The following is a 12,901-nucleotide window of genomic DNA, read 5'->3' as shown; positions in this document are numbered from 1 at the left end:
GGAGAACAGATTTGAGCCCAGCCATTATGCCAGAACATGTGCATTTCATTAGAAAAAAAGAAAGACAAATTATGCATATTTCTCCAGGATGGCAGTCTTCATCAGACGTTCCATTGTAAACTAATTGCAAAGCATGCTGCTATGCAAGTATCATCAAAATCCTTTGTAACCTATAATAAACAATTATAGTTCCAAAGGCGGTACTCTTCAACAACCCAGTAATAAATCATGCTGCTTCTTATGCTTCAGGCCCAGAACAGGAATAAGTTTGCACTTCTGGAACTCATGTTTTTTATGTGACTTCATGTATAGTAATAGTAGTTCCTGACTTCCTTAACTGAGATAAATACAGCTGCAACAGTGAGACAGAGTCATTATGTATTGGAACCAGGCTAAGCTAGTCACACTTGTTGTTGTTTAGTCATTTAGTCATGTCCGACTCTTTGTGACCCCATGGACCAGAGAACGCCATGCACTCCTGTCTTCAACTGCCTCCCGCAGTTTGGTCAAACTCATGTTAGTAGCTTCGAGAACACTGTCCAACCATCTCGTCCTCTGTCGTCCCCTTCTCCTTGTGCCCTCCATCTTTTCCAACATCAGGGTCTTTTCCAGAGAGTCTTCTCTTCTCATGAGGTGGCCAAAGTACTGGAGCTTCAGCTTCAGGATCTGTCCTTCCAGTGAGCACTCAGGGCTGATTTCCTTAAAAATGGAAACGTTTGATCTTCTTGCAGTCCATGGGACTCTCAAGAGTCTCCTCCAGCACCAGAATTCAAAAGCATCAATTCTTCGGCAATCAGCCTTCTTTATGGTCCAGCTATCACTTCCATACATCACTACTGGGAAAACCATAGCTTTAGATGCACTTTAGTCACACTTACCATCAAACGTGAAAAGTTAGTCATGTGCAAGTGAAGTCCCACTGATTTCAATGGGACCCAAGTGCAACTAACAGCAGTCTAAACCCACAATGTGATGGGGCAGATCCTCCTCTGACTAAATTAAATCACCTCCATGGATTGATGCCAGCATCACTTCTCCACTGTGGACCTTCCTACTCTACCAGCTGAAAGTGCAGGCAGACAAAATTACCGCAGCATAGTATGCAGCAAGGTTTTGCCTCCCCTCCAATCTTCCAGCTTAGCTGTGCAAGCGGCAGAGGCTGTTCTGCTTTATCACGCCATGCTAGGCAGCCAGGTTTCTCAGATCCAGCCCTCTGCATATTCATTACTTTTCCTGTACCTTGACAGCAGAGGAACCATTTCAAGACAATATTAAGAGCAGTACTAGAAGTAGACTACCACAAAGAGGCTATGGGATCTTTCAGGACTTAATGCTGCATTAGTTGTTTCTCACATGCCAGAGTCATTTCAGGTACATGCCGATACAGATCTGAACAAGAATGTGTGCATCATGCTCACCTCAAGTCCATCTGCACAGCCAACAAAGCAGGCCTTTGTAACACAGATGTCGCTTGAGAATTCATTCAAATGTTCGGCAGGGCATTTGAAGCATCCAGTACCCCTTCAGATATGAACTGAAGGATTGCTTGTTTGAGACAATCACCTTTATTTATTTACTGGACAGTACTCATAGCCTGCTCTTCATTTAATATGTTTGATCCCCAAGCAACAAATGAAATGATAGAAATAAACAGATTAAAAATGTATACAAAAGTTGTAAAGCCACATGAAGAGGTCCAATGAACAACAACTTAACAATTCTGTCCTAAGGTAAAAATAACTAGATTAAAAATGAGCACAATACATACAAAGTGATTAAATCAATGGTCTTGGCAACAGTTTACACCCTGCTTTTCAGTCATGCCAGCCCCCCCTTTTTTTTGTCTCTTACACAAGGGCATCACTCTGTGCCAACAAACTCACTCTGTTTTTGAGTAAAAATCTGTGGCTTTTTTGCACGAAGACAAACTGCTGCTCAATATTCTCTGGGGTGGAAACTTTCTACCTTTCTATATCCTCATTATCTCATTTTGGTGGAAGTGCTTTCCATTTAGAGAAAGCTTTGACCTCGAATTTTGAACAAAATATCTTTATGTCCACAGAAATATGCACTGATCATTTAGCTCTAGGACTTGCTATGCTTTGGATGTTTATAGTGAAAGGCAGTACAAAAAAAACTTGCAATAAACAAGTGCTTAAGTGCCTATTTCCAAGGTATGCATTCAATGGTGCCCCTCACACCAGTGAAGAAGGAGGTGACTTTTGTAGATTCCCTGCTCCCCTACAATCCCTAGCACCACCTCCCATGCTGTTCTGAAGCATCCCATGTTTTTGGAACAGGGGCAATGTTTAGGGGAATTAGAGAAAATCACCAGCCTCCTCCTACAGCTGAGGGAAGCCTCTGCTGGATCAAAGTACCTTCTGTCAATGGAGAAACATCACTGGAGACAACCTCTGGACCTACACACACATGTGCTGGGGTACTGCAACAGCTGCACAGTATAGTGTCAAAGACCGTTGCAGTACCACAGGCGCAGTGAGGTTTTTCCTGCTGTAATATGCCAAAAGAGCAATGCAAAGGTTTGTAAAATGGGTTAGTAAGCCTTGAGAATTAGAAAAGGCACAGATATAGCTCACCAAAGCTAAGCTCCCAATACTCAACAATGATAAGGAGTAAGCTACAGTCTTGAATAAGATTGTTTTCTTATCAGGTCAAGCCTTAGACACACTTGTGGACATGAACATAAACCACTATGAATCAACCAACAGGTTTTCCAAAGCAGCTCCACGTAAATTGATGGTAATGATGGGATAATGGACACATAACACATAAAAGCGACATGTACTGATTCAGAGCACTGGCTCATCGAGCTCAATATTGTTTACTTTGCCTAGCAGCAGCTCTTTGGGATCTTCCCCAGCCCTGCAACCTGAAAACCTTTAACCAGAGACACAACCTGGGACCTTCTGCATGCAAAGCAGATGCTCCACCACTGAGCTATGGCAAGTATGTTTAGCTATGGCATCAACCAACAAACCATGGTTTGCAAACCTGCTTCAAACCATGACTTCAAACCATAGTTTGGTGCTTAGCATCGACACCAATACTACTGACACTCTGCTGACAACCAAAGACTTTTGCAGTAGCTGTGGATTTTCTACTGTTGTATTGTGTTTTTATGATATATATTTTCACCCTGCGGCCATTCGGCAAAGATCAGACTCTAAATGTCATAGATAAATAAAACAATACATAAACCATAATTTCTCCAATATGAATATCATGGCAAACTATGGTTAGAGTAACCGATATGAACTGACCCAGACCCTGCAATCATCATCTGAAGCCCTTCTTCATATAATTAAACCAGGCATAGGCAATGGACACATAACACATAAAAGCGACATGTACTGATTCAGAGCACTGGCTCATCGAGCTCAATATTGTTTACTTTGCCTAGCAGCAGCTCTTTGGGATCTTCCCCAGCCCTGCAACCTGAAAACCTTTAACCAGAGACACAACCTGGGACCTTCTGCATGCAAAGCAGATGCTCCACCACTGAGCTATGGCAAGTATGTTTAGCTATGGCATCAACCAACAAACCATGGTTTGCAAACCTGCTTCAAACCATGACTTCAAACCATAGTTTGGTGCTTAGCATCGACACCAATACTACTGACACTCTGCTGACAACCAAAGACTTTTGCAGTAGCTGTGGATTTTCTACTGTTGTATTGTGTTTTTATGATATATATTTTCACCCTGCGGCCATTCGGCAAAGATCAGACTCTAAATGTCATAGATAAATAAAACAATACATAAACCATAATTTCTCCAATATGAATATCATGGCAAACTATGGTTAGAGTAACCGATATGAACTGACCCAGACCCTGCAATCATCATCTGAAGCCCTTCTTCATATAATTAAACCAGGCATAGGCAAACTCGGCCCTCCAGATGTTTTGAGACTACAGTTCCCATCATCCCTGAAGACTGGTCCTGTTAGCTTGGGATGATGGGAGTTTTAGCCCCAAAATATCTGGAGGGCCGAGTTTGCCTATGCCTGAATTAAACCATCTATGACCCTTTAAACGTGTGTGTGGTTTTTTTTTGTTACTATGTTATGTGTTTTTGTGTTTTTATATTGTAAACTGCCCAGTGTTCCCTGGATGAAGAGTGGCATAGAAATTAAATAAATAAATAGATAGAGAGAGAATGAGAGCATGAGAAGGAAAGGGGTGAGACAGGGAGGAGTACCCAAGCCTTGTTTCGATTATTGTCCAGAGTTTTTGAAAGTTCAAAGTAACAATGACAAACTGCATGGTAGTGCCAGGGAAGGGGTGGGAAGGAAAACCTAACTGTGATATAGATAGCATGGAGCACACATTGGAAGGCAGGACCACTGTGTCACTGGTGAGAACAGGAGATTAAACATTCACGCATGTGCTAAATTCTACTTTAGATAGTCTGCTTGTGGAAATTACCACCTTGTGAGGTACTGTGCATTTTAGCTGCAGCCCTGAACTACAGTAGTGTTTACTTTTAGCAGCACAATGTTTCAAGCTGTCTGCCTCTCATATGTAATTGCTGACTGAAATGATGCCTGCATGTAAATATTTCTTTGGCCTGAATACTTGGGAGTAGCAGACATTTACCATAAGGATTAGTTGCTAGTCCTAGTTTTATATAAACACCTCAATTTGATTTGTCAAGATTTCAAGCAGCCAAGAGGACTTCCCTTCAACCGGACTGGGATTTCCTCTTCACTTCTACTTCTACTAAGACTTTGTGTGACATGCAAAACGCGGATGCATAATGCAACTGGGAAAGTTGACATCAACCTTACTGAAAACTAATGCATACGTCTGCATCTTCAGGTAGTGCTGGAGGAGACTCCTGCCTGAAATCTTGGAGAGCTGTTGTTAGTCAAATAATAGTGAGCTAGATGGGCCACTTCCTATATTCCGTGGGACATACCATATTTTTTGCCCTATAGGACACACTTTTTCCCCTCCAAAAATGAAGGGGAAATCTGTGTGCATCCTATGGGGCGAATGCAGGCTTGCGCTGAAGCTTGGAGAGCGAGAGGGGTCGGTGCGCACTGACCCCTCTCGCTCTCCAGGCTTCAGGAAGCTATCAGCAAGCCTGGGGAGCCTGCGGGAGTTCCCGCAGGGCTCCCTAGGCTGCGGATAGCAGCCTGCTGCCCAGAACGTGGGGCGCGCTGAAGCAGCGCGCCCCGCACTTCGGGCAGACATCCGCAGCCTCCTGCACGGAGCGCGGGGCACACTGAAGCAGAGCGCCCCACGCTTCGGGCAGACATCCGCAGCCTGTTGCACGGAGCGCGGGGAGTGCTGAAGCACAGCGCCCCGCGCTTCAGGCAGACATTGGGCAGCCCCACAAGCTCGGGGGACAGCGGGGAGGCGCAGCGCCGCCATCCCGCTGTTCCCTGACCTGGTTTGGATTCCCCGACCTGGTTTTGGAGGGGAAATAAAGGGGAAATTTTTTTCCTTTATTTCCCCCACAAAAAACTAGGTGCGTCCTGTGGGCCGGTGCGTCCTATGGCACGAAATTTTTTTCCCTTTATTTCCCCTCCCCCCCCCCCCAAAAAAAACTAGGTGCGTCCTATGGGCCGATGCGTCCTATGGGACGAAAAATACGGTACTTCAGAGTAGGCACGACTAGGCTTGCACTGCTCCCTATACAGAAGAGTCAGTCCAGACTTTATAAACCAAGTTGACGTGAGAAAACTTCAGAAAGGCAACAAAGACTATATTAGCATTATTCTGTCCCTCCTGCAGCAGCAGCTTTTTATGCTGGAGATCCCGGCAGATTCCTTCTGCAGGAAAAGGAGGTGCTGAGCTGGGGAGTGGCACTCCAGGTAGTGTGGTAGAATTCAAACAGCAGATAGTTGAATATTGTATGTATACACACACACACACACACACACACACACACACACACTGGGGTCTGTGACCCTGGAGGGGTTTCATCAACCCCTAGGTACAGCTATTAACCCTTCCTCATTTGAGTTCAATGGGACTTAACACCAAGTATGTTATCAGCTTACAGCCTAAAGCAACAATCTTAAACTGAGAGCCTGTGTGTTATATTGGTTAGAGTGTCAGGCTAAGACCCGGGAGTCCAGGGTTCAAATTCCCACTTGGCCATGAAGCTCACTGGGTGACCTTGGGCCAGTCACTGCCTCTCAGCCTAACCCACCTCACATGGATCTGGCAAGGATTAGAGGAGGAGGGATTGGACCATGTGTGTCAACATCAGCTCCTTGGGAGAAGGTGGTGGAATATAAATACAATTAAGTAAATAAACTAACACTACCATCCTATGCAAATCTTCTCAGAAGGGGTCCAACTGAGTTCAATGGGACTTGGCTAAGTGTGTGAATCATTGTGGCCAGAGATTATTTTCAAGACTGAGGCTTAAATCAGCTTCTAACATAAATACAGTATGTAACTTCCTATGGCTGCAATGTGTGTTATGATTTCTCTTCCATGTTCATTCCCCCATGAAGTTCCATCTCCTGCGCTCCACGGTTCTAAGCATCTTTGCTTACAAGTCCTATTTAATTCAGCCGGGATTTATTCCCTAGTAAGCATGCTTACAATCACCACCTTAAGACAGCTTTACGTAGATAGCTAAAACTGTACACAGATTGCGGCTACACTTACCAGCAGTCAGCGTGATGGTTGATCACTTTTAACTCAGTTTAACTTCTACTTCTGTGATAAACATAAGCAAATCTAAGAATTCTATATGCTAATAGCAAACTCATTAGACTGTAGCCAAAATGCATCAAAACATAAGACGTTCAGCAGAGTCCCAAGGTTTGCTGAAACACAAAAATGTAAAATATCCCCCTCAAAAAAGTAAGAGGAGGGAAAACCTCCAACTAGCTCACTGAGCATGCTCGGTAGCCATGGTACACCGGCTGACTGGGAAGACAAAACCAGGGGCAATGGAGTGTCTTGCAAAAGGCCATTGTTGTCTGGAACTCTGAATACACCCAGTCCACACTGCAATATTTTGTTGCAAGTCCTATTTGTGAATCATGGGGTTGTAGTCAACTTTGACTCAGAGCAGACCCATTGATGTTAAAAGCAATGGATCACTGGGTCTACTCTAATTCAAAGTTAGTTGCACACAACCCAAAGACTTTAATCCCATACCCACTTACCTGGGAGTATGCCTCATTTGAATCAATGAGACTTACTTCTGACAAGCATTGGATTGCACCGTAAATAATTAAGCCTATAGCAGAGTTACAGATATACTTCTGTAGGCTTAGTCACTACCTAAAGTTGAGTTCTGGTAAAACTATTCATTCATTAACATGAAGGATGCTGGAATAATAAGCAACACAGAAGAAAGGAAGAAAGTCCCAAATAACTTTTCAAAAACTAGCTAATGTGCTGGCTTTTGTCAAAACTGCTTTTGTTCAACTGAACATATGCATGACATTATTTTACTTCTTTACCTCTTGAGTGGTAGGGAAGGAAGGAAAAGCAATGAAATAATTTATCTGGTGATTTCAATGAAGTCTGAAACTAAGGAAGAAGGAAACCAATCTAACTACTGTTACAGAACGTCCTCTCAAGGCCATTAATCAGGATTTTTGTTGTCACTTCCAGATATGTTTCGCATTCCACAGCTGCAATCCTATCTCCACTAACCAGGGAGTAAGTTGAAATTCCACTGAGCTCAATAGGATTTACTTCTGACATGCAAAGGCTTAAGTTGTATGAAACTGATTGCTAACAGAAGGTTGAAGCTGTGCAATCAGTTTGATCAATGCAAACCAAAAGGAGTTTATGCATGGGCCCACACTTCGGTCACTTTTCAGCATAAATTAATTTATTAATTGCTGTGGATTTTGTTTATTTACTCAGCTGTGCAGTGTCCTCTGCTGGTACATATGTGCATAAATTAGGGATTAACTTTATTACCTTTCTAAAGACAAGCTAAGCTGCCCAGGAGCCTGACAAGCACTCAGCATATGACCACCACAAGAACCCAACCTGGAGCTTAGTGGAAAGTGACAGGAAAGCAAGGATAATCTAATTAGGCAATGAACTTATACAAACTTTTGGCACCATTCAAAATCATTTTGAATTGCCAATGTAGTTCTAGGAAACTTCTACAGGTGTATATTCAATGCTATATTGGAATTCTTCTTAGTAATATTTTTAAAAAACAAATTCCTCACAAATGCAACATCCTGCATTTCCACTTCTAGGAGGAGACAAGAGGGCCAGTTACAGTTATAATTCTCTTAAACCAAATTGGCTGCCCCAGTGTGAATTATAGTCATTTACATGCTGCACTGAAAAAGTGAAAAATTCTTAAACCAGTAAGTAAATCCAGTTGATTCCAAAGGAGCATATTCACAATAAACTTTTTTAGGATCTTAACTTGGGGTGGAGGATCATAAAAAACTATCCCTGGTATCGCTTACCTGTGTTTTGCAGTTTATGATGGAAATATTAAGCCCAGCATCAGTATGAAAGCAAATAAGGATATTAACCCCCTTACAACCCAAACATTCAAGCATGGCTCCCTAATTAAAAGTCCCCATTACATTAGAAGTGTTAGTAGCTATTTCCCCCCATTTGAATTTCTTACCTTGGACCTCTCTTTCACATAGTATTTGCCAAGTCTACTTCCACAGTACATAACCAGTCTGTCTATCAGTGACAAGAGAAAGTTGATGGCCTCGCATCCCTCCTCAGTGCCTGCGATCCACTTTATCTGGTCCCCCCTCAAGTGTCTCTTGGAGATGCCGTTGCGCTTGCCGGCTAGCTGACCATCCTGCAGCTCCCCGTTATAATGCATCTGCTTCACACGTTCCAGGACACAGTCTCCTACCAAGTCGCCCAAAAAATTGTCCAGGTAGCAAAAACCAATGTCATGCAAGCAAGGCACTATGTAGTCCAAGGCAATTCTCTCTAGGTCTAATCTCATGATATGTCCCAGTGGCATTTTAATGAACCCGACTGATTTCGCCCCTTGTAGCAGAAAGTCAAGAGCCGCAAGCCAAGCGGCGGAGCGCGCGCCAGGAGACCTGGTTTCTATCAGCGATTCTAACACACTGAATCCGCCACACGCGCCAGCAGCGATGCCTAACTCTTGGGAGAAGCGAGCAGAGCAAATCAGGGTCCGGCTAGTCAGAGAAACCGGCGTGCCCAAAAGTTTGGCTAAAGTCGTACTTTTGTCTTCAGCGCAGTCAGCAGCCACCTTCTCGGGTTCTCCCAACCCCTGGGCGACACAAGGCTTGCTAATGAAGTGAACGGTGGCTGCACGCCTTCCGCGGACTGACCTCCACCCAATACCGCGGGGGGATCAGCTCCTTGGCAGAGAGGCTGTTGCTGGAAAAGGAAGCTGAAGCAGCTCTTTTCTACCAGCTTTAAGGCCGGGAGACCAGTGTGTGAACACCCCGCAATTGCTGATGTGATCACTCCCCCTAATTTTTTTTAAAAATTTTTTGGTGCCGAGTCCTGCAAACTCCTTTCAATTTCACCGAGGCAGCAGATGGCCCCTCTCTGATTAATACGTCTGCTACGTGCAGAATGTGTTCCTACTTCTGCGGCGAGCGCCACGTGGGTGGAGCCCCGTCCCGGGGACAATCTCTCCCCGCGCCTACCCGCAGCCCTGTGGAACGTGAGGGCAGCCAATCAGGAGGGAGGCGGGGCGGGGCTTCGCCGGAAGCGTCCAACCCGCGTAGGGTTCACGGCTGGAGTCAAGGCGTGGGGGAGAGGGCGGAAAGGAAAAGCCGCGTGTCTGGAGGAGGCGCGGCTTATGGTTTGTCGTGCACCGCCTACAACTCGGAGTGGGTGTGGTCTCCGCCATTGAGGAATTCTCCCCCAGCATGTACGCTTCTACTACGGTCACATACTACAAGCCAATGTAAACAAACGGAGGGGGGGGTATAAGGGCGTTAAGTGCCAGTTGAGTTTCTCTTGGCAACTTAATGCTATAGGGATGGGGAGCGAGGTTACAAGTGCTTATCTCCCTCTTTTCTTTCTCTCCCTCTCCCACTACAAGACATCCTCCCCCCTTTTCACACCTGATCATCTGCTGACAAAACATATTGCAGAGCTGGAATTCGCTTTGCAAACAAGATCATGCGTGCGGAATACCAGTTCCCGGCTTTCAAAAGCCTCTCGTTACAGATGATGTGTTTAAAAAGCACTCACTGACTTGTCACCACCTGGATTCTAAACCTCATTCCTCTTCTCCTAATAGCTAGGAAAATATGCCCACTTTCATAGCCTGCCAAGGTAACTATCGTTTCAGAAATTACCAATACTGTATAAACGTTAGAGAGAGCCGTTAAAGTAAGATGTTCGGGGTTATATATATGTATATGCACGCACGAGTGTTTCAGAAAATTTGTTCTCTTTGAAACTGTAGCTCACAAATCCTGGTTAATAACTCTAGGGAACTTTTGATGAAGGCGGGAAAAACAAAAAAAGGAAACCGTGTCTTTAAGCGTAGTGAGGTTACCCCCCGCCATACAAAATCACCCGCTACTACCTCTCCAATTCGTGGATATAGGAAATCCCACGTGCGCTGCCAGGCTGTGAACGCTACACGGTTTAAAGTTGTTTCACAAAGCGATCGAACTAGGGTTAGGATCTGAGCGGATGGACCAAATGCCAAGCCCGAGTTGCAGCTGGTAGCAGAGCGGCCAGGAATTGCGTGGTTAAGACTCGGAAGAGTACATGAAATGGCAAGAGAGGGAGATCAGAAACTCCGGAGGAGCCCGGAGTGAACTTCAGTCGGGGCTTGCAAGCTACTAACCTTGTGTCTTCCTCTAATTTTGTAGCGCCCCAGCTTGCCATCTGCGTACATGATGAGCTTATCCATTCTTTTCAGGAGGTAACCTATATTTTCACAGCCCGGCTCACTGCCCTCAACCCACAAAATCTTGTCCCCGCGAATGGCTCGGCCGCCGCCCGCCTTCTGGCTCGCCAGGGCGCCGTCCTGGAATTTGTCACTCAGGTGCAAAGCCAGGACCTCTTGGAAGATTTTCTCGGCCATCCTGTGCCCCAGGAAGTGGTCGACTATGCACAAGCCATAGGCGTTCATGCAAGGCACCACGTAGCGCAAGACTAGCCTCTGCGCATCTCTGCGGGGCTCCCGGAGAGGAGCTTTGCTGCCAGGCGGAGAGCCGGCGGAGGGCGAAGCGCCCTCGACGCCCGGGGCCTCCGCCGGGCTCGCAGCGGGGCACAAGAGGCCTCCGAGGGGGCCTGCGGCCGGCCCGGCAGGCTGCTCCTCTCCGCCCCCCTCCTGGCGGCTCCCGGGCGGGTGGTGGATGAAAATCCTCCTCATGCTTTCTACTGAGTCTCCGCGGAGCTGGGCGGCCGCCGGGGGCAGCTGCTGGGCCGCTTCCCCGCCGGAGGAGGCCATGGTTTGCGCGCAAGACCAGGTCCCGCTCCCGGCCGGCGGGGCGGCGTCGCCTCACCACGGCGGCGGCATGTCGCTTCTGGCCGGGCCCGAGCTCCACGCGGGAAACGCCATGCTCGCGCCACACGCCGCCGGATACGAGGAGCGAGGACATGCCGCTCGGGAGCGTGCACACGTACCGCGGGGAGCGAGCGGCGCCTCCGCCCCCGCCCAGCGCCTCCCTCCTTCCCGCCCTCCTGGCTTCCTCTCTCTCTCTCGCCGCCGCCGCCTCATCCAGCCGTCCCTCGAGGACACGCGCTGGGAACACGCGGGATCCAACGCAGCGCACGAAAAAGCTCCCGGGCAGTGCCGGACGTGCAGGGAGAGACTGGGATCTGGGATTGTTACGTGCCCTCTCTCCGGCTTGGAACGAGGGGCGGGAGCCACAAAGGAAGCTCGCAAGCGCTGGCCACGGCTGCTGGCTCCATTCATTCACCTAGGCTTGGTGCTGACTTTTTCCGCTTTTCCAGTCCTGGCCTGTCCCGTTCTGGAAATCAAGATAATGGGGTCACCGCTGCTGCTGCAACGAATCGTTCCCCATGTGTTTTTAGGACAAAAAGTGCACTTTAAACGCAGGACTTAAGAAGGACGAAGTGTTTGGTGGTTGTTAGGTTCTTCTCTGTGACTCTGCAGGTGCAAATAGGTGGCTGGCTCACTGGTTCTCAAAAGAAAGGTGCGCGACTGTTGTCAGGCTAAGGCATACTCGCCAACATTTCCCCGATTAAAATAGGGGCGTCCTAAGGAAATGCAGGGCATTCCAGGATCAAACCAGGACACCTTCTGTAAATCCGGGACTGTCCCTGGAAAATAGGGACACTTGGAGGGTCTGAGCTCACCTTGATCGTGTCCCTAGACTAGTAGATGGAACTGCTTTCTGCACATGCACAGGTACTCTCTTCCTTATAGCATCAGCTGTACTCCTGATTAGATTCCTGGACTTTTCTTGGCTTTCCAGCAGGAGTGCCAACTTGAATAAATATTGAGGGGGCTCAGGTAAGCCCCGCTCTTCACAATCAATCGCAAGATGCAGCACACGCCATTTGAATGGCAATGCCCATCAACTGGGGGGAGGGGGCAGCCGCCTCAAATATTTTATGAGAGAGGAGGGCAAAGGGACCTCAGCCCCTAGGAGTTCACTGCTATGCTTTCAAGCTTAGACCAGCAGCAACAATTGCTCTTGACAGCAATTCTGTTTCACTGGAAACAAATCTGACACCTACCAGTACAAGAGCAAACAAATAAACAAGCAAACGCCATAGTGTTAGGATACAAGCACAGGCAGACTTGGGTCTTTCAAATTTCAGCAGCACCTTGTGTGAGGCCAAAATTCAGTGCACCTTCCTTTCTGCACGTGCACTACATCATAGTTGCAATGCACTGCAGCACACGCCTCAGTTCAGAGCCCGGGGGGGGGCAGGGAGCCACTCTCCCTGCCCTAAATCTGCCTCTGATACAAGCCTTGAATTCAACTTGTGTC

The 12,901-nt window shown here is 46.9% G+C and overlaps 1 protein-coding gene across 2 annotated transcripts in view; it reads right to left on the bottom strand.

Annotated features, from left to right (window-relative positions):
• The window catches only part of EGLN3 (egl-9 family hypoxia inducible factor 3), a 39,848-nt gene extending 28,389 nt beyond the window's left edge, over window positions 1-11,459 (bottom strand). Inside the window, exon 1 of one of the 2 annotated variants that reach the window (XM_081001162.1) lies at window positions 10,780-11,459. In XM_081001162.1, the coding sequence (XP_080857288.1) occupies window positions 10,780-11,388 (609 nt within the window). In that variant the 5' untranslated portion in view covers window positions 11,389-11,459. Of the gene's footprint in view, window positions 1-8,601; window positions 9,585-10,779 lie in introns of those variants that run through there. The other variant, XM_081001163.1, reaches the window with a different exon arrangement.
• Between the last annotated feature and the right edge of the window lie 1,442 nt (window positions 11,460-12,901).

The sequence above is a fragment of the Podarcis pityusensis genome (assembly GCF_964106645.2).
Source record: "Podarcis pityusensis genome assembly, chromosome: 1".
NCBI classification, from domain to species: domain Eukaryota; kingdom Metazoa; phylum Chordata; class Lepidosauria; order Squamata; family Lacertidae; genus Podarcis; species Podarcis pityusensis.
Note: the sequence above shows the minus strand (reverse complement) of the source record. Positions and strands in the feature narration are given on the sequence as shown.